Here is a 23035-nt window from a genome sequence, read left to right on the forward strand (position 1 = left end):
TTGGAGCTTTGTGGAGGGAAATTGTGCAATGCAGCCAATCAGGACCGTGAAGATAAACCGCGAACTGTGAAAGGATCAATCAGAATGACACAAAACTTATAAGAGTGGATGTGTAATCCACCAGTTAAACAGCGTCAAGGCAGACCACAGCGCAACACAGCACGAACGGTCCAGTCAGAATGGGAAGCAATGGATAACAAGGTCATTGGTTAGTGAGCCAATCGAACGCAAGGAGTGCAGGTGAGGATGCAACACGGATCACGACTGAATCAATCGGATTCCGGATGAGATAACTGTCGAACGACCAATCAGGTCAGTGATTAAAGACTACCTTTGCAAGTCCCAAAGGCACAGGCATGAAGACAGGATCTAACGCGCCGAATGGCGCATTGATGATGTCTCCTGGAATTGTGACTAGTCATTTTCCAAGCTCGATCAGTAGCCAGATCAGCAGCCACCCGATTAGCCTCCAATGAATGCACTCAAACTACCAAAATTCCGACACTTCTCCACTGATATGGGTTTCAGTTAGGCCAACTGTGAGACTAACTTCCAATTATCAACTGGATCATTTATTTACCAATTAGATAACCCTCCGTTTGTTTACTGACAATATGACCTCGTATGGCACTGTGATTCAATCAGTCGTGGATATCGTCTGAAGTAAGTAACTGTTACTGTTGTTCGTTTGGGGATATCCCGGGGAGATGAATTTCCAAAATTTGATAAGTCCAAGTCTTTAGACACCGGATTCATTTGACGTTTGAGCCATTAGACAGTCGTCTTCACACATCTCCCTACTCCGCCCCAACTATTGGACTGTATCCGTCATCACTAGAGTTGTGTAGTACGGGCATGCATATTGCGGTTGTCTGTGAAAACTTACGGTGGCAACAAGTGAGCACCTTCCTTCTGGTAGATTTCAGAGTAGTTCTGACTAGCCTGTCGACTAGCCGCGTTTCATTTCGGTCTGTCCTTGAGTTGTTTTGTCACCTAGATTCTTACTATACAAGGCAGTTTTGTCCTTTTATTTCGACTGCTACGTTCCGGTTAATTGGATGTATTTTTGTGTTCCTTTCGGTCCTTTGACTTATTGGTTAGGGCACTTTCCAGTTCAGTTGGCTTAGCCGCTGGATTCGAGACAGCAAGAGACACTAGCCACTTTCTTATAATCTATATGAACGCAAGCAGACAAGAAAGTACCCACACACCCGCAGTGATGGTGTTCCCACGACTGGTGTCGAAATGTCTGCACTGACAAACAGATCAACAGGCCTCTTATCTACAACCAGTGTTCGTTCATTTCTGTGCCGTTTTTTCCAGTAATTGCTTCTTCGTAATACCGGATGCAAACCCTTTTTGCAGCAGGCTAGGCTAGGTTGGTGAAGTTGTTTTGTTGCATGCGCTTTGTTATCAGTGAGTTGTTTTTGGAGCGGGGTGGCGCTGCGCGTTAGCTCAACAAATAAACGCCCCGCTTCGACAGTGTGAGATACCAATCCTTATTTCTTTATCAAGTTTGACTTGGAAGGCAGTGATAAATGTGTCCAAGCCTTATGAAGAATGAACCAAGTCCGTTGAGGACATTATATTTGAACCCGTTTGTGAATGGTTCCGATATAAGACAGTATCATTCAGGCTGTGTGGACAGCTGTCAGACCTCACAACTGTTTGTATTTTGGACTGTTCTGTCTGAATACCGAGGGATTGGGCTGTTCACAGAGCAAGCTTCCAACGTCGGTTGTACCATACGCATCCAACGAAACCCTCTTCGTTGCGATATCTAAAGTTGGTAGGTACTCTATTCAGAGGAGCTACTGACACAAAATTTTAAAAGCAAATTTCAAACAAAAAAGCAAGCCACTTCAGTGCACTTGTCAAGATGGTTTATGAATACGGATGGATCTTTGAGCGTTAACTGAACCTTAAATTACCTAGAACTAGTGCCTTTTTCAATTTTTTTCTAGGATCGGTTCTAGAATGCAACGGTCCAAACAAAACCCTTGTAAAAACGCCACATATCGATATGCCCTTTACTTTCCCTGTTACATGATTAACCGTTAATTTGTGGTGCTCAAATAAAATTTACATCCGATAGCTGACCGAGCTCAGATAAATTTTTACACTGGTCATCGGTGTCTGAAACTACTTGTGCAGGCAAGTAGTTACATAACGTTACGTCTGATTGGGCTGCGAAGCATGTTGAACTTGGTGGTAGTTTGAGCATCGTGTGGTAGCCTGCTGTGTGCAAATCCGCATTTTGCATCCAATCTGCTTTGACCGGTTCAACAGGTTTTTGTTCGCTAACTCTGCAAGATCGTAGGATTTTACAATGAACCAGTGACGATGATGATGATACTTGATCAGTCTTCATTATGTTCGAATCAGGGAAGGATCCCGTAAGCAGGTTGCGGATACCTGGAGGAGTAGAAGATGGGGCTAAATAGCCCGCAGCCATCGCTGCTGCCATCGCTGCGGCCGAAACCGACGAATTCAGCTCGTCTGTTTGCGCATGGTATGACCCATTGCAACTATGGTGTGGCATCCATCCAGCTGATTGGAATGCACTTCGTTTTATGGGATAAATTGTAGAGAGTGCATTGGAAGAGAACTCCGAAGCTGCACAAGCCGACGGAGTATGAACCCAATCAAAACTTTCGAGTTTTGGGGAAGTCTGATGCACACAGTCGAGCCACTGCACGATTCCGGTATTTGACCGATTGGAGGCCGTCGTCACAGAACCAACTAGCTGTGAAAAGTGGTGCATGTCTTTTCGCTTTTTGCCCTGCGTCAATCGCCGATTTCGTGTTTGAATAATTTCCTTCTTCATTGAAAGGGGTCTATTTATCTATAGGGAGAAGATATAGGTGGAAAAATTTTCCGGCATCACTGCTGTTTCTGATGTTTACCTGATAAATTTTGAACTTGCAAATACGAGTACCCAAGAACCTGAGATGACATCGGACTCAAAAAAGAATCAGACAGCTTGAAAAATCAGCCAAAAATACAGCTCTTCTGTACTACAATGAAATTTTTGAGCCTTCTGCAACCAGCGGTACAAAAAGCTTGTCGATACAAAAGCTTCGCCACAAATTTTAGGGCACAATGGTTGCGATACAATCTCGACGGAATCGCACTGGTCACGTTCTTTTATAACTATTTCTTGTGGTCGACGTTGTAATGCACAAGATCCCAACGGTTAAAACTAATATGTAATAATATTAATCGTTCATTCAGCTGTGGCCCCCTTTCGGAGCCTAGCTGCCACCTAAAGTAAGCACGAGGGCTGAGGTACTGACAGGTTGCCCAACCTTACACAGAAGAAGTCGAGGGGCTGAGGTTGGGTTCGAACCACGGACCTTCTGATCAGTAAATTCGCGCCCTAACCACTAAGCCATCTCGCCACGTAGAAAACTAGTGTGTAATTAGCTCTCAGATGAGCCTTTGAGTTTCTCTTAGAGAAGGGTCATTGTTTGGTCAATGTAAATTCGGTGCCTTCAAATGCATCTTGATTATAGGGTTTTGGCCGACGTAACCTGACTACAATCGGCTCTGTCGTTTCAAGTATGTCTTTTTGGATGACCTCCAAACGATTACGCGAAGCACCAGCAGGTCGCTTGTTTAGCTCCCGTAGTTCAAATGCAGGAGAGTAAAAGTTCATCCATCCCCTGATGTGGACAGTGAATGTTGCAACCCATAGTTTGTGAAATGTGCGCAAAAAGGAATATCCTGAATAATCGTGAACTAGCATCTCTCAGAAATGTGTTGCGAAGGCTGGTATTATAGAAGCGGACCCATTAGCCGTACTGAATCGAATCTTCTATGAGGAGAGGCTCTTAAGCGATGCATATCAGTTTTAGAAGTTCTGCAACCGGTAGATGGTAACAATGTGTGTACGTGTGAATAGGCTTTCTTAGGGACCAAAATGGGCTGCCTGGATTCCGTTCCAGATTTTGACGTACATGCTTCTTTGGGTATCTGTTATGGACAAGGCCTACTTCAATGAACCCTGATACTGCTTCAAGAACATCAGAAGTGCATGTCTTCTGAGCCCTATTAGATGAATATCAAACAAGATTTCTCTTCACATAAATGAAGCTATAGAAGTTTGCGTACCGACCAGGCTTCTTTACAGCGTACCACAATTTGTAGCGTCCTATCTGGTCCTCTGATCAACGCAACGTCAAGAAAGTGAGGAATAACGCTAGATTCATCCTCCCCGTTGAAGCTTATCACAAAATGTACCGAGTTAAAACATCTGAGGATCTCATCAGTTGAACTGAAAGAATTCAGGATGGTGAAAATGCCGTCGACACACACGGTAGAATAACGACCGTTCCGTTACGCGGTTAAAAATAGTATGTTTAATCTTGCTCACAAAACGTCATCTTAAATGGCAACGAGTAGGGTGCCCCTAGCTATTCCATTTCTTCATATGGAACTACTAAATGAAAATAGATTGCTGAACGTGCACTGTAGGAGTAATTCTCCGTTTGTCTACAGGAATGGGTACAATAAAGTGAAACCATCGAATAAAGTCGCAAATTTTTGGGCCCCATTCTCACCAGCGAAATTAAAAATTCATGTTAATATACATGATATCTGGGGTGGTTGGGTCCAGTGACTGGGCACTTTTTGGGAATGAACACTTGAGGGGAAGTAATAGGATAACAGACCTTTTTCCGCAATGTTGTGTAAGTCTTGGGACACGTTAGAGTTCTTTGATACAGGGTGTGTGTATTTCAAACTGAGCTAGCAGATAGAACTTTCCATTTCTGTCCTCCGTGGTCTCCATTGTGGGCACTTGACTCAGTGTGCCGTAGGCAGTAGATGTCTCTTGATTATGGACCAGCTTAGTCAGAGCACTCTAGCGCTCTTAAAGGTAACCAGTGACCGATGAAAAAACCGCAAAACTTCCCAAAAATTCACAAATGTGGCCAGTTTAACAAACCCCTGACGTACACATATGAGATAGTTGGGCCATGTTATTCCGGTTTGCTAGCAGAAGTAAATGAATCGTTCTCGTCCACTTACATGATGAAGCTTGTAGTACAACCCGCAAGCATTACATACGGAATCCCCATGCTGATTTCGCCGCCACAACGTTGTGTGTGCTGTTCGGCAGTTTGCACAAATTGTTCCGGATTTCCGAGTTGCTGACTGTGGATGACGGGGAGAGAACACGAATTATACAATTTTTGTGGAGATTATGCAGATTTTGCGATTTCCCTAAAGTATGTACAAAAGACTTTAGTCTGTTCCATTACTGAAGGTGTCTTAACCTGAAACAAAGCTACTGACTAGTCCTCAGCATGTGGGGTAAACCAGCAGGTCACCAGTCTGTTACCACCGTCCACTGCTTTGGACGTTTCGCTCTTACTGTTGCCAATCAAAATTCCAAATCAAAGTTCACCCACAAAACTTTCCGAAAGCTTTCGGAAGCCATCAGCGTTGGACAGCGCTACGGAGCCGCTGATTATTTGACGGAAGAGCTATTCCAACTTTTAGATACATGTCTTGTTGCTCCTCCCCACAGAAACCCATTATCACCAGATTTGAGCTATGCTACCAGTGCCAAAGACGGCATCGTCTGATGTGTTATTACAAATATAATGGGGGATAGAAAAAACCAGGCTGTAGGTTTCATTTTAATCCCGGCGCCCCACTAACCGTCAGTGTTCTTGCTCCGATATCCGGAGTCCACTAACCGCGGAGGTTTTTTCCACGCGGAATTCATTCTACAGATTTCCTAGACATGGGTATTTCCTATTTACTGATTTAGCACTCCAGATTAGTAACAGAAAGGTACAGGAACTCTACACATCATCACATCGATTGACATCAAATGATGTAGAGAGGTTTTGTGGTCACCTTCTCTGCAACTTGCAAAGATCAGCATGAAGCATCGGTTCATAACGGCTGGGGCTTAACTTTTTCCGCGCAAATAGAGGTGTGGTAGGTGTTAACGGTTAACTCCTAAGGCTAGGTTAGCAAAACCTTCAGCTCGTTTGTAGTCCTTACGCACTATCAATCAAGGATGGGCGATATTCCCCGGCAAGATACAAAAGTTTTAAAAATGTTCCGGAGCAAAAGTGTGTGATAGGTTTCCATGAACAGACCTCTACAGACTTGATACAGGGAATAGCTTATCTTTCCTCATTCACCTCTTCGAATCCTGAGACAATGTTGGCCAATGTTGGATGACAAATGATGGTAAGGGCTATTTTGGAGAAGAATGGTCATCCTCAAATATTTTAGTAAGTAAAAACTATGGAGATTTGCGTCTGTATGTGAATTACAGGAAGCTGAATGGGGTGACATACCTGATTTCGTCCGAATCCCTAGGATCGACATCACGTTAAGCGTCTTGCAAGGATCACTGTTTTCCCATCCTCCATCTGGTTCATGCATATTCAAAGGTAAAGATTTGACCAAAAGATCGTCTAAAAACTACCTTCATTATGCCCCAAAATCTCTAAGAATTCTATACCATTCATTTGTGGCTAGTAGACGTCTCTGCCGCCTTTGAGTGTCAAGGTTATTCAAGACCGGATCATTGTCTTATCTACCTAGATGACGTCACTCCCACCCCACACACACTGCTTATTGGAACAGGCGACCAGAGCTTGAAAGAAGTTCTGATAGGCTTTCACGATGCGGAACTCAAAATGTATGCGGCCGAAGCAAGTTGTGTGCTTCTTTGGCTACAAAACAACTGTGGTTGTCACGGCGGATGACTCAATATTAGCTCAGATATCCAATGGAGCACAAACTACATTAGATAGAACTTCTCATTTGAAGTTCCATAGTATTGGTATCTCTGCTCCCTGTGAGACTGTAGCTTCAGTACACAAGTTTAAAGAGAGGGACAGGAAGATTATGTAAAGTGATCAGAGCGTTTGGCTTCCGAGATGTAAAAGGTAAGCTAATTTGCACAGCAGTACTGGTGCTGCTGGATGTCATACTATCTGCTGTTTTGTTCATATTGGATACCGATGTGAGCGTACTCGACTTCAAGTATCACATATTTAATGTGGATAGGCAGTTGTCACAAGTTACGATAGCCGAACACGAAAGGAGCTATGGTTGAACCATACTCGCGAGTACGATTTGCAGAGCGCCTAGCTTCCCGGAAAATAAGACGGAACTAATAATGCTGTCACCCACGTCCCGAATAGCGCTGCGATTACTGTCACCAGTGACGTGGAGATCAAGTGGGCACAAATACGAGAAAACAACTCGTACATATCAGCTATATATCACCCACAAGTAAAATTGATTCACTAACCTGTCGGGAAATTACGACACGATCCTCCAAGAAAAGCTGTCTGTAGCATCACTGAATCAACCTCGGGATAAGTAATGACATTCTATACGTTGTGACCGACAGAACACAGACTAAGGAGTTGGTGATTACATCCAAAAGATCAATAAGGTGGTACATGGAGCCTACCACGAGCTTGAACATGCTGGTAAGTTGGAAGTAACGACACCTTTTCTGGTGACCATGCCCCCATAAGGGTGTCAAAGATTTCTGCCCTCGGTGCAAACGCTATGCTCCAGTATGGGGTCCAGAGGCTGCTTCTTGGAATGCCTTGTGCAGCTTTTTGATCAACAGTGCCCTGGGGTCAAAGTACGTAGTCCTCTTCCTTCAGCGCAGAAAAGTAACAGATGGTTTTCAGCCGTAATGCACCATTTCACCAAATATCACAAGACATATTTACTGCTTAACCAAGATGCCTAGACAATGGCACCACTGCTAGTCAACGAGTGAGTTTCCCGTTACGGATTATCCCTGATAGAGTCACTGAGTTTTAAAGCCATTTGAAAGTTGGTTCTTGTGAATTTGTTAACTGAATGTGGGATCTACCGTTGGAAGACTCAATGACCTGCGTTATCTTCATACTAGAAAAATTTACAGGAACGCCTTAGCAGTGCTTATGCAGGAGTGCTGGTGATACAGGTTCATACCGGAACTTTCGATACCGTGAGCTGGGTGGGACTCAACAGCCAAGGAAATTGGAGGTAGTGTAATCGACTGCTTGAATCTTTGCTGTAGGCCACATGAAGAAATCGGCTTCATGCTGTTCTTTGTACACAGACTTTGTTCAGACCAAAATGCTCCATCCAGTACAGGTCTCTCCTCATATTTGTGCTTCCCCAGAATGCCCACGCGCAGATCTGGGGGTTTTCCCGAAATACTTTTCTTCCTAGTCAGCGGCATATTCTACAAATCATTGCTTGGATTGTGGTTTGTCTAACGCTGTGAACTTTCGAACTCGACCTCAGAGCCGCCTTGACAGTGTATTCATGAACTACCACCTGTGTGCACATTCACACTTAAATCAATGGAGGGTGATTCAGAAGCACTAAATATTCTTAAGGGCGCATGCCGATCGAGTGGTGCAAGTGACTCCTCATGCGTTTTACTTTTTACAGCGGTCTATGAAACGTTATCAACGTTTTTCAGCTAACATCTTCGCATGCGTAATAGTCACGCATTTGGCTTTGGGCACAATTTTTGTGCAATCTTGGTGGCAAAGGATTTAATTGACTATAAGTTTGTTTTCCAGGTATCTTCAGAGGTGTTAGATGCTAAAAAAGTTCTGAATTCTTGTCGAGTCATCTGGATGGATACAGCTTACGCGAAGAAGATTTAACACCATGGCACTCGTTGTTTGTCTGCACTTAGTTGGCGCAGTGGTCACCAGTAAGTTATGCATCAGAGGCACCACTCTCGATAAATCTATCGTACCTTCTGCTGAGCGAATTTTCCGACTAGTTTCTTTGCTTCCTTTGCATTTTCAGGGAAGAGTAATCACACATAAAGTTTATATTTACCGCACTATCACACTCAGAACCAACTTTATGCTAAGTTGTTGCTGATTCGGCACTAGACATCACTGCATATCTGAGCGACCTGCGTTGCACAATCTGAGCGAGGCAACATCAGTGTGGCCACTCACTTTACTGGAAACTGTCTTCGGAAACTGCTCAGCAGAAACTTATGAATTCGTATTGGATATGGCTTCCTGAAGGAGTGACCCTCATTGGAATCATAATCAGTCCCACTCTGACAAAAATCTTCCTAGCAGTCAGTACTCCAGAAACACAAACCTTAAATTGACTGGGAAGAAATGTTACTAGTTGCCCATTAAACACGTTTTGGGTACCCTGGTACAAAAAACTACAAGCAGATAGCACCACCATGGGACAAGGAACAACCTACAAAGGGACTGATCCCTGAGAACGGTTTATAGGTGGATAGCCACAGATGCAACTTTGTCATATTACTCATTTCTTCCATGTAGGTTCCATAAGAATGAACAAGTCTACATCACTTTCTTTGGAATAATGGTCATATCCATGCGTAACTGCTGCTGGCCTTCTAGTGCAAACGATGTGATTGTTGTTTGTGTTCCATCAGATTTCTTATGTGGGGAATATTCGAAACGTCAAATGATAAGAACCTCTAAATATTTGCCCAACGATGTTCTTCAGCGCTCTGGACACAAGAAAACCGTGTCGTTCGCTGTGACCGGGAGATTCCTGAATGCTTCGTCAGAATCAGTATTCAGCGCGCCAGCCTCGTAAGCAATAATGTAGGTTCCGATTAATGGATTCTAACAAATGGCCAACTCCCTTCCTCTGAATAGAATAACTTCAGAAATAGCAACATTGTATGTGGAGATGGCAAACGAACCTAGGATCAAATTTAAATGTAAAGGACAACCAAGTAGCCACTGATTCGCCCAGATGGTCCCAGGCACTGAGCCTAGAACCCACATGGATGTTGACTGGTACTGGTTATTCCGGATTTTAAGAAGCTCAGGGGAACAAATCTTTTTGATTTTGTTACTTCCCATCAGGTGAGAGTAGAAAGATCACCAAGTGGCCAGGAAATTCACCGCCTTACACTTAGAGCAAAGGATATGCTGAGCAATGTACACTTCACATTTTCATTTTCGAGCGGTAGTTATTTAGCTTTCAAGAATTTTTCTGCTACTCAGAGCTGCCTGTCCACTAAGTTAGTGCTGCTGATTTTTCTGGTAAAGCTGTAGTTAGCACCCTTGGGTAGCACTATCAGGCAGAAACTGCTACTGCTTGGCTTGCTGTGAGACTCTTGCCACACATTTTTTCATCAGTCAGTAGTCTTCCCCCTGATGTTGCCTGCCCAATAGTTTTACCTAATCTCCAGTGATCGTTAACTCTTAGAAACTGAGAGTACTGCGCCATCCACTTGTTTACGAATTTCGACTCTTAATGGACTACCATCGTTGTTGATGACTTCCACTTATTGGAAATCCAGACTGATGTACAAATAATTCTTTCGAAGTGTATCAACTCATGAACCAAGGAAAATTACCCTAATTAGCGCACTTAGTGGTGGGCGGCATTTCCATCGGTTTCCCAGAATGCATACTAGTATTAATCAGCTATGTCATGTCATCCATACTACCACCGAGAACAAAATATATTTATACCCATAATTATTACTGTTGGCCTATTGGAATTAAATGCAGCTGTACATAATCAGTGATGGTCCATATTATCCCAACAAAAGTTGAATGAGACCTGACAGAGTTTTAGAAATCTTTGCATGCATGAACATTCTTTACTTACCATGCGTCGTTTGGGTTTGATCAACGGTCGACTTGTGCCATTCATTTTATGGTAGAGACCACATGCATTGCATAGGTAGTGACCAGTCTCGTCACGTCTCCACAGTGGCGTCTGTGTGGCACCGCAATTGACACATTCTCGTCCATCTGAATGTAGGATGGTCAAAAGGAACTTAAAGTAAAATTTAACTCTCTAGCCACTGATTCGCCCAGATGGTCCCAGGCACTGAGCCTAGAACCCACATGGATGTTGACTGGTACTGGTTATTCCGGATTTTAAGAAGCTCAGGGGAACAAATCTTTTTGATTTTGTTACTTCCCATCAGGTGAGAGTAGAAAGATCACCAAGTGGCCAGAAAATTCACCGCCTTACACTTAGAGCAAAGGATATGCTGAGCAATGTACACTTCACATTTTCATTTTCGAGCGGTAGTTATTTAGCTTTCAAGAATTTTTCTGCTACTCAGAGCTGCCTGTCCACTAAGTTAGTGCTGCTGATTTTTCTGGTAAAGCTGTAGTTAGCACCCTTGGGTAGCACTATCAGGCAGAAACTGCTACTGCTTGGCTTGCTGTGAGACTCTTGCCACACATTTTTTCATCAGTCAGTAGTCTTCCCCCTGATGTTGCCTGCCCAATAGTTTTACCTAATCTCCAGTGATCGTTAACTCTTAGAAACTGAGAGTACTGCGCCATCCACTTGTTTACGAATTTCGACTCTTAATGGACTACCATCGTTGTTGATGACTTCCACTTATTGGAAATCCAGACTGATGTACAAATAATTCTTTCGAAGTGTATCAACTCATGAACCAAGGAAAATTACCCTAATTAGCGCACTTAGTGGTGGGCGGCATTTCCATCGGTTTCCCAGAATGCATACTAGTATTAATCAGCTATGTCATGTCATCCATACTACCACCGAGAACAAAATATATTTATACCCATAATTATTACTGTTGGCCTATTGGAATTAAATGCAGCTGTACATAATCAGTGATGGTCCATATTATCCCAACAAAAGTTGAATGAGACCTGACAGAGTTTTAGAAATCTTTGCATGCATGAACATTCTTTACTTACCATGCGTCGTTTGGGTTTGATCAACGGTCGACTTGTGCCATTCATTTTATGGTAGAGACCACATGCATTGCATAGGTAGTGACCAGTCTCGTCACGTCTCCACAGTGGCGTCTGTGTGGCACCGCAATTGACACATTCTCGTCCATCTGAATGTAGGATGGTCAAAAGGAACTTAAAGTAAAATTTAACTCTCTTTTTCTCATGGTAATATATATATATATATATATATATGGCAACTGATCAGGTGGCTGTTGTTCTGTTCACCGAGCTTGGCAGTCGATCTGCAACCGTTTCGTCACCATTCGAAGAGATATCTTCAGTGCGCACCAACAACAGCGCTCTGATCTACAGCCACCTGATCAATTACCAACTAATGCACCCAAGCTACAAATATTCTAATATATTACCTGTATATATGTATATTCGGAGAACTAACACTCTACTGATGCAGCATACTGTCAGAAAAGCTCATCCAATTTTAAGGGCGATAAGCGTCAAGCAGTATCCACGCGTTGCACGAACACAATAGTTGTACAAGATATGCTACCATGTGTTTTTTGGATTTTCTCCTAAACCAAACAGCTTATTGCACATTCGATCATTCGGGTGAACCTCACGCCCAAAATTTCCCCTACATTGGCTTTCACTAATTTCATACATGAATATGTTAAATGCCCAGATAGCCGGTGTTTTGGAAATTGATTTGGAGTTGACGAGGGACTCAACTGAAGTTCATTTGAACCCCTCGGTTGTAATAGTCACCATCTGGGTGTTCGGCAAAAAGGAGAAGTCATCATTTCAGAAGCCGTTCTGATTCGACGGAAACCTGGGCAGTCTGGCGACACTTTCTCCCTACCTGGGGATCACCAGGTAGTAATGAAACGTTCTTCGATATCTTGAAAATCTCTCCAAGAGAAACTTGAATTGGACCCTGTTAAGCGGCTTCGATCGAAGAATACTTTAAACCGGAGATTCAAGTAAATTTTGGCTGAATCTCCCGCTAACACCAAAACAGCTCGCAAAGGAGTCTTTAATACAACATAAAGAAAATTTCGCGCTCGAACAAGGAATACGGTTAACATGGATTTCGAAATAGGCCTATCTGATGGGCTCTAAAAAGGAGGAAACGGGAGTGCGATTTCCAAGGTTTTCATCGGCCATGTTGAAGGTATTTAGGATAAATAATTCGAAGTTAGGGTTTTCCATGGGGACTACTGAAACGATTTAACCAACGGCCTCCTAATTAATATGCGGAATCCTACGCCAAACCAGCTATGGGCAGAAAATTGGATGTTGCAATCCTTAAAAAATCAAACTCGGTCTGGCATGATCGCTAGGTGTGACTGGTCAACAATTTGGGTTCAACAACCAATGGCATTTTAGTGTCCGCTCAGAGCCTGCTGCCTGCCAATGCATATTGGATGTGCGCAGCAGTTTTGACTTGTTTTTGGCAGTAATACGCCACGTGCAACTCTGATGTTTGTTCTGCTAAAAAACACTAGTACGGAGACGTCAAGCTGACCACTGAGCCGCTATAAGATCGTCATTTTATCACTGAAATGCCTGATTGTTATTTTAAGGCACTAATTTTCTCTGAACAGAGTACCTTCGGAAGATACCTGCCCCGGAAGTTGCGACTTTTGGTTTCACTTATCGAATGGTGTCTCAGGAAAGGAAGAAATGCTTTCATTTATAATTGGCACACGAAGGACTAGGCCCGACAGAGAACGGAACTATGTGCGTCTCAAACTGCCCATTAACTAACAAAAATGAGACTCAGTCACATCTATGATCATGCACAAGAGGGTGATTGGCGTCACAAAGAATATCGATCACTATGCCTTCTGGCACGTTGCTTAAAAATGTCCCTACCCGTAAACAGTTGGGGCGAGATCACTCAAATTCTGGAGCTATTTGACCATTGCAGATGCGAATTTAGAAGGACCCACTGAACTTATTTTTACATGTTACTTGTCGATTGATCTTGTCGTAAAACTTATTCTGGGTAGCATACATGCATCGATCTGTTACACAGCTCTCGTATCACACTGGAATTTTTCATACGGTAGTCTTAACCTAGTCCATTTCTGCATAAGCTGGTCGCTAGGGTTGGCTGTAAGTAGCCTTTTCTTGGTTGCAGAGGAAACTTTATAAAGTGAGCTTCAGCGTACGTACCAAAGATAGTGTCGCTCAAACCTGGAAGAAAGTAATGGCTGGAAATGGCGACAACATATCCTGGTCATCAAATTTTGGCACTGTACGGAGCAATATGCATGTTAAAAACGTTAAATTGACAAGTTTGTGTAGTGTGGAAGGCCAAAACACCAGAATGATCATTGTGAGGTCATATCATGATTGACTTTGCATGACGTTTCATAGGATGTAGATAGGCGCGATGTTTAGCGGGAGTAGGCTAGCACGTTATCGTACCACGTAAGCAACAAAATCCGTTTTCCCCCAACTTTCCTAAAAATGACCGATTGAATTCTGTGATTTCTAGCCAGTATGGCTAAGAAAAAATCGTATCCTGTAAAAATTCTATTCCAGCTTTTCACAATCACTTTATTCAAGAAAACATGGCATTAACTGGGTGCACTTTTGGTGCTTTGACGGATGTGAACAGCCTTAAGCACCGGTTTCATAACGCAGCTTTTTGAATACAGAACACAGGTAACTGGTTTGTTATATCTAAACAAGTACGAACGGGTTTAATTTTGTCCAACCTTCTAAAGTTACGGGAAATGTGACATACATGTGGTGTTTGAGTCCAGGTAATGGAGACATCCGTCGTTTAGCTACGACATAGGCTTGGGCAGAGAAATTATTGATAGTTGAACTCATCGATGGATTTTAACCGCGAAATTCAAAATCTCAGAGTGGATGGTTGTAGCTATGAGAGTCTGAACCTAGTAACTGTGGGCCATCTGCTGAGACCAAGAGGACCTCGACTGTTTTATGTGGTTGATGCATTTGCTGGATTCGCGTTCACCTCACTCTGGTATTGATAGTCCTTTACCAGTCCCGGTGCCATTATTCTACTGAGTACACACCGAAGCGGAGAAACACGACGAACCAGGAACTGTCCTTATTGTGTTGGTCGACTGACTCGCCCATTAGGACTTCCCAGTCAGGCCGTCAGTGACGCTTCAAGCCTACTGAACGGTTTTTTGTGTTTGTTGTAGGTGGTTGCGTCCGTGGTGCTGCCTGAGTGGGAACTCATTAGGGGCGGGCCAATCGACCTACGCAATAAGGGCTTTACTGGGTCGTTGTTCGGGAAGTTGGATGAACCGATCACACCGCTCAAGTGCGGACAAGCTCACCTGCTCAGGTACGCCCAGCGTGTGACAGTGGGATAGCGGCGACGGGCTCGAATCACATGTCTGGAGTTCAACTCCGACAAGACCAAGGATGTGCACTGATAGCAAGCCCTAACAAAAGCAAAACTAAAGCGTACTGCTTCCGGGCTTCGGTAATTACTCGCTCGAATAATTTCCTGAGGACTGTTCGTATGGAAATGATATGGACGTGAATCAAACTGTTTCCTCTAAACTGACTACGATACTACCACCAGTGACTTAAAAGAAAACTAAAAGCTAAGCGATGCTTTGACTTTCAAAAGATTACCACCTACATTCAATAACATCTACTCTGGTGGCACACCACTGGAAACAAATAAATTCCCGTGCACTTCATTTCGAAAAGTCATTCCTGTCAATCTTGCTAGACAGAACTTCAACTGAAAATGGTAAAGCTAGGATAACCAGGTACAGTTAAACCGAAATGCATGGAATCTCATTTGGTCATTTCATCTACTTTAGGGATAATCAGCTAATCAAATAGTGATCTCACCTGTTAGGTTACGTGACTTGCTACGTAACTTGCTCGCTAACGAGGATATTCGAAGCATGTGAACAGTCGCTGCTGCTCGATCGAATTCACCGAAGGCTGCGGCAGCTGCGGCGGCGAAGGTTGGCATTTCTTCGTTGGGGAACCGGACTTCTGAATGCCAGCTCTGCTTCAGCTTACCGTGGTGTGTCATATCCGACGGGGAAGCTGGAAGGATGTGTGCTGACGTCGACTCGGTTGATCTAGAGTTTTTATGTTCACTGACGTTTCCATCGTGGTTTAGGGAAGTAGTTGATCCCACTTGAGACTGTCTCTCTTTGTAAGGACTTTGATCTCCTGGATTGCCATTTGATACGCTGTGTTCAGAAGAATTCGCTATAAATTGGCGAGGTGATACAAAATTACTCCGATCAAAAGTAGAAACTATACATATCTTCGAACCTTCACTAATTGGTTGATAATTAGATTTCGTATCCTGCTCCGTTGGTTGATTGGTGGTAAGGTGGTCAGGTTTTGTGTTCCAGGTGGAAGATTTTGAAGCGCCCGAGCCAGAATCGCCCCTAATGACAATGAAACATAGTATGTTAAGATATATCACCCAAGTCATTAAATGTTCAAAGGTGTACCACCACAAATCACGTCAGTTGTAGCACCTAAAACGTTAACTACCCTCCACCGTCCAAAAACTAATAAAAAACCCGTGAGGGGAAGCTTTATTTTTACCAAACTGACCAGGTTCCCAATTATGTTAGAAGTGCATTGCAAAAGCCCTAATATCGAAGCATACTGTGTGCGAACGGGTTTTCTAACGATCAACGGCATAATTGTTGCAGCTAAACCGTAAGTTAAACGGTTAGAGAACTTATTTAACTAGAAGTGTGAACAAAGCTTTTATTCTTGGTTGAGGTAAAAAGGTTTTCTGTTCAATCAAATTGATCAATATGGAAGACGATACCACTATTATTAGTAGCAATAATGTTGGAATTGGTGTCAGTGTTTTGTTGTCACTGTGAAGCAACAGTTGCAAATCCAACAAAAGCAACATGCGTCGTAGCAGATGATACTCTATATACTTAATCCTTGTCACAATCATCCGTCACCGATCAGTATATTGGATTAATCACCCGCTGGCCTACTTAATTATCGATCAGCTGCAATTCGAACGAAATTCTAGCTCTATTTCCTGTCTGTTCTATCCTATATTCTGTCTACCTGGGAGTTAATCAGATTGCTGACCAGCCACTGACGTGTAAACGGTTACATGTTCAAACTACTAGCCGGGAGGTCGTGGGTTCGAAACCACATGGAGTGTCGTGGAACGCACACTGTTTATGATCCCCAGTAGGTTACATGTTCAAACTACTAGCCGGGAGGTCGTGGGTTCGAAACCACATGGAGTGTCGTGGAACGCACACTGTGTATGATCCCCAGTAGGGTGAAACAAGCGTACAGTGCTTCTCGGCTTTTCAGCATGGAATGGCTTCACCTGAAGGCCTCAAATCTCTTCACACTACCAGTAAAATTCTGATGATTGATTTGGCGGTTCACCTTAGGATCTATTCAACATATCCGCTCATTGTTACTTGCAAGGAGTATGAAACTATTGGTGTTGTTTTATTGTTCCGTACTTGCTAATTCCGAATCTCGCAGCCACCCGCAAGTAATCAGAAGTAGTCCATCAGGTTTCAAGCATCAGCGTCTTTATCTGAGTGGGAATTTCTTACAGAAGAGACAGTTGGCCGACATAATAAGGACAGGTAGTGGTTTGTTGTTCGCGTTGTCTGCCAAATCACTCACACCGCTCAAGCAGGAGCAAGTTCGCTCGTTTTGGACATGATAATTTAGGTGCGCCTAGCGTGCGTTGGTGGAGTAGTAGTAAAACGCTTGACTCACCTGTCAGATACTCAGAGTTCAAGCACCGACGCGGCCAAGGATGTGCACTTCTGGTGAACTCTACTCAGAGTAAAACTCGGGTGCGGTGCTTCCTCGTTTCGGTGTATACTCAGGATAATAATGGCGCCAGGAATGGAGGCGGACTGTTCATACGACAGCGATGTAGTTACGAATAGTATATTGTAGTATGAGCGGCCCCAAGAATAAACGTGAATGCATTTATCTGCTTTTCAGCTGCAGTTTTACGGCCTTGATCTTAGTAAGCTTCACCTGCTATCGTGTACTATATCATGGAATTATTGCCTTTTTTTGTAGTCTCAACATCGAATTCCTACCACGTTACTCATGAAGTTCAGGTACATTAGCGGAATGTGGGACAATCTTTGTGGCAGTTCAGCCAGCAGAGTACCTGTCCGCGAGTAATAGATAGGTGGTACTATGCTTTGCTTAAGCAAATGTCCTATCGTTTTATTTATTGGTGAGCCGAGAAATCCGTGACTGCAACTCCTGTTCACCTGGGATTCAGTCCCCAAAACAAAAATGGGAAATGGCATTGTATGCAAAGAAAATGACGGCCCGGCTCCCTCTCAAATATTTACGATGAGGGTCCTTACTATGATCTTATTCTCTCCGATTATCTTGTGATGAGGTGTTCTGTTTTCCGTCCCAGATGTTGCTTAGGATTACTGATGCAGATTAGCATGAATAAAATGAAACACTATCCAAATTTAAACTGATTATTGAGTCTAATTTAGCGGTTTATTCAAAGAGGTACCAAATGTTACAAATATACCTTGTCAGTCTTGAAGCTGCGGAACGTTTCCAGTGGCCTTGTATGTCATTCACTTGCCCAAAATTCGGCGTTTCGCGAGTATCCCGCTCAAGATTTTCTGGTAGCAGAACTTCCGGTATCGATACTTGGATGCGATCAAACTGCGGCATCAGTGCGGGCTTGTTGGTTTCACCACGGTTTGCGAGAGAGGCTCCTAGTTCATGGGTGCTGACATTGGGAGTCCATTGAGATATCGACGTGCCCGAAGGTGGATGCATCACCGGTAACGTAATATCTAATATGCTATATTTTCATGGACTGAAAGGGTTACCGTTTTGTCCTGCGTATGAACGCATGAAAGGAGTGTAAAATTCGGAGACCGCCCTTGACCACATAGGTGGAAACGTCACATCCGAATTTTTGTCTGCGAGAAAGGCAGTTGCAAAACGCAGCACGGTACTGATCAGTATTTAGCGGTGTTTGGATGTAAAAACAGTGAATTTGGTAGGTGCTCTGGTTACCAACATTGCTTACTGTAATAAGTTAATTGCGTTGTAGACAACACTGTGGGTAACTCCAAATAGGCGTCAAGAAAAGATGAATCAAGCCTAAGAAAACAGTGCACTTCAATTCCCAAGTTCTGAACTTATAGTAACCCGCTTGATAGCTAGTGTCGGAGAGTCTGTCGAGTACCGATTCAGATCCGGTAAAGGTTGGCTTCTAGGATTTCTGCGAGATAACTGGATGAAATAAATGTATATCTGAGCGTATTCACAACTGCTAATCACTTACCAACTGAGGCAATCTAGACTACTGGATGAATTTCTGTCAATAGCTTGTATCATTCTCACTCACCATGCTCATGCTTTAATAGTTTGTAATTGGTATCCAAATTGAGAGAACATAACCAGGAGGCGTTAGGAAATGCCCCAATAAATCTTGAAATGAGCAGTCTGCGTGTGTTATGAACGACCCGACACACCTTGGTAAGGCCAGAATAGAACACACCTACACACATGTGACTTCTCGCAATAACCACGTTGTGTGTAGTACTTTCATCTATCATCTGCTTGTAGCTTTCACTATATATCACCTCCGTCATCTCAGCTGTTGAATTATAACTTTATAGCCCGGAATCGATGCGCACTCTGCCAGTACATAAGTTTTTTTCATCAATTTCTTTGCCTTTAGTGAGGAATTTGACGGATTCAATCACCCCTTTCGGGGACTTTTAACGAGTTTTCCGTTTTAGACTAGACTTATGGAAGTGGTTGAAACCTGTAAGCTTGTTTTGTATTCAATTTATTCTGTAATGATAGGAAATGCCAGGAAGGTCAGGTTCTTGAAGATCATCCCAGAACATACGAGCCTACTGAAACCCTCAATCTTCACTAAACGCCGATCAGAGAGCCTTGGATTGATATCAGACACTACCCTTCAAAATATGTGCAAAACAGCTCTGGATCAAGGCCAAACGGTGTCCTTAAAAATACAGCGCGAGGCCGCTGTGCTTACGCGCACCCGCTTGTTTCCGATAAAGCTGTTGTGTTCCTAGTCGGTGAGTCTTTTTTCGATACCAAGTTGTTGGGCTCGGGGAAAGCAGTCAGATATACCAGGATTGACGAGGAGGTGCTTTGTGGACCATGGCATAACTCAGTTTGGAATAACTGTCTTGCAACAGATGAGTATGTATTTCGAGGTATGCATTATGTCTCTATATCGCTCGCGGTCTGCGAGAAATTGCACCCAGATATCAAAAACACCTGTATCAGTAAAGTTTAATTCTCCCGTGAAGATAGCACTCCGTTTAATCAGAATGTAAGGCACGAATGTCGATAGGTATTTGGTGCACATACTAGCGGCCATATCAAGCCCTGCAAGCTCGGGACATACTAATCAATAAACATTAGTTCGCAACTAATTTGCTTATCGACAAGAATTTCTGATGTTAACTTACTATGTACAGTAGAAAAATTAACTTATGCTAGGTGGGGTAACCAAGTAACTAATATCTGATCGCCTAAATCCGAGGCCATTGCGATGGATGGCCTGGTCATTTGACGCCACATACACTTGCTAAGTCAAGTTAAGAGATGCTGCTACCGCGGTTTTTTCACAAGCCCAGTACCATTCGTATAATCGCCAGTAATTACGGAGAATTCTGGTGGTATCAAATGGCGTGCTGCTTGCAGGATTCGATCTTCAAACCACTATTTGTTTCCCGGACAAATTCTGCCAAGTATTTAACCCCAGGCAACTGCTCTCCATTAATTTCGTACTTACGAGCGTATTTTGAGTGAGAACGACACGAATTTGTTTTCCTGATCAGAATCCAGAAACCCCTCAGAGCCAAGTAAGAGACTGAAGAAATGAAATGTGTGCCATATGGCCACACTGACAAAAATATCAACATGGCCTTCGTCACTTGCTAATTTCCACGTCTTTCGGCATCCGTCTGCCACGGGATTAGTCTGGCTCATGTGACCCTGACTCCTATCCCAAAAGACAGCCCACTGCACTCGTGTTCGACACGTAATGGTTGTGACACCACATCGATTCTCGGGCTTGCTAGGAAGGACAGTCAATGTGGTTTATAGCCCAAATCCCACGAGACCAGTCAACCAACCTCATCGCCGGAGATGACAGGAGACATCCCAAAAATCATCTGGATGTAAGTTACTCATTGTTCAACTGAAGATTCTCATTCCCCCATCTATAAACACATCAATATTATCCTTCCAGACACATTTAAATTCGTCTTGTCTTTCGCAGTAACTATTTGGGTGTTTTTTTCCAGACATCTTCAAATTTGTCTGAAGAAGCCACTCACTACCGCTTATTGTCTTTAATAAGCAGATGACACTTCAAGTTGGTTTTCATTAGATTCAGTCGTTAAAGTGAAAGGCAAAATGCCTTGTCTAATTTGGAAACCGCAGAAATGCTCCGTACCATTATGTCCCGCTTCATTCTGTGTATTTTCTTCGCGATACGCGTATGTGAGAATTTATTGTCGAATATAGTCTGGAGCGATTTATGTTTCAGGCTAATGGTTTGTCTTAATATTGATTCACTCTCGGTGCCAGTGTATCATCATTTACGGATTTAAAGGACCTCTCGAAACCAAACCAATTTTTGAAAGCGGGAACATATGAGCTTATTACAGGGCTGGTGATAAAACTGATTCAAAATCCTTGACTGCCCACCGTGGGTTTCAACTTTCCTGTGGCTCACCAGGTAAGCATAGTCTTAGAGTTCCCATCAATCTTATTTCTATTTGAACGCCAAGTTGTGCGTAAGTGAAGTTTAGTCACTTATTAAATTAGTATTAACAGGGACAAACTAGTATTTTTTTGGACAAGGTACTGCAAAGTACATACAGGGGGGATTACAGGGTGGTAGCAGGAAGTAACTCGAGATATATTCATCAGATGGAGACATGCCCATGGTATTTATTAATCGTGTGCACGATTTAATCACCGGTGTGCATTGCAGAATGCTCACTTATAGGCAAAACCAGTTAGCTTAGGCTTGGACAGTCTGGGACGAAATGTGAACACCCGAAGGCAATGGGACAAAAATACGATGACTGTCCACAGGCACTATGGTGATTAGTCGACAAAGAGTACGAGCAAGATGGAGATAGTTGGTTCTGCTGAGGACTACGGAAGCTGAGCGATTCACCTCAAGCCAATCACTTTTGGTATTCGTTTTAGAATGCTTACCATAATGATGTCTTCTGCGGTCATTCGTCTTTCAGCAGTCAGTCCATTTGCAGTTTCCCTCCACATCTGCAAAATTACAAATCCATTCGTGAGGAACGTTATCCAGCTGAGTTGTGAACGTTTCCTCTTACATTGCTCGTACAACATTGTAGTAGATAACCTTCATCTAGCAAGTGACATTTAATTATGGTTAACGTATTCAAGGTCCACCTGCAAGTAGCTGATCTACTCACACGTAACTCGAAAACATACACAATGGCCTTCAAACTCTACCTGTACGACTAAAAGCGTATATGGTGTTGTCTTTGTTTGGAAATCCATCATCTGCCCTTCAGTACATTCGAATGATCTGGTGGGTCATGATGAGACATCTACGCTTCTGCCAAACAACATAATCGAGAGGCAGGCAATGCCGGCTTACATGATGCCAGTATGACAACTCATAACACCCTATGGCAAATACACAGTTATCTAATGGGAAGTCACCGGGATTCGCTGCTGCAAATTCCTGTCGTTCAATGAAGTGTGCACCGAATTTGATTCAACAGGGATGAGGAGACAAGGGATTCTACCACTTATCTGAGGAACTGAGGGACGTGGTTAAGGTGAGATCATGTGCTGGAGGTGTCGTATGCAAACGCTTTAGGTGTTGATTACCGCCGTAACCGTTCAAAACGAGGACTGGGTGTGCTAATTTATGACTTCCATAAACGACAGAAGCCTTTGCGATCCAACGATTTTCCGCTGCGCATCCGCAAGCAGCCCGACAAAATTAGGCTTTTTACAAACCTGTGTGCAAATCTGCAGAGCGGATGCAACCTGCTTCCATATCATGTGTCAGAACTAAGTGGTACTATGGTTGAACGAGTGTGGCATGGTGGCGACGTAGGTAATTTGATCCACTCGTGCTTGGGTTTGCTCGCAATCATGCTTTTTAAAAGTTAAAATTTGGGGAAGCGATAGCTTACATGTACGGCGAGCCAGTCAGTGAAACAGTTATCCGTCCAAGGGAAGGCACGTGATGGTCTCGCAGTGTGACACATGACTGTAGCTATCTGATAACTTGTAAAGAAGAGGTCCCTGTTTCTAATGTGAAACTAGAT

The 23035-nt window shown here is 43.3% G+C and overlaps 1 protein-coding gene across 1 annotated transcript; it reads right to left on the reverse strand.

The window, feature by feature from the left end:
* Positions 1-2023: 2023 nt before the first annotated feature.
* T265_04178 (hypothetical protein) lies at positions 2024-18668 on the reverse strand (the record flags this gene model as incomplete). Its single annotated transcript, XM_009168860.1, has 7 exons — positions 2024-2845; positions 5032-5157; positions 10621-10791; positions 11700-11845; positions 15549-16105; positions 18232-18505; positions 18542-18668. The coding sequence occupies 7 exons, from the start codon at positions 18603-18605 to the stop codon at positions 2072-2074; spliced, it is 2112 nt and encodes a 703-aa protein (XP_009167124.1).
* Positions 18669-23035: the final 4367 nt, after the last annotated feature.

Source organism: Opisthorchis viverrini (genome assembly GCF_000715545.1).
Source record: "Opisthorchis viverrini unplaced genomic scaffold opera_v5_66, whole genome shotgun sequence".
NCBI lineage: Eukaryota > Metazoa > Platyhelminthes > Trematoda > Opisthorchiida > Opisthorchiidae > Opisthorchis > Opisthorchis viverrini.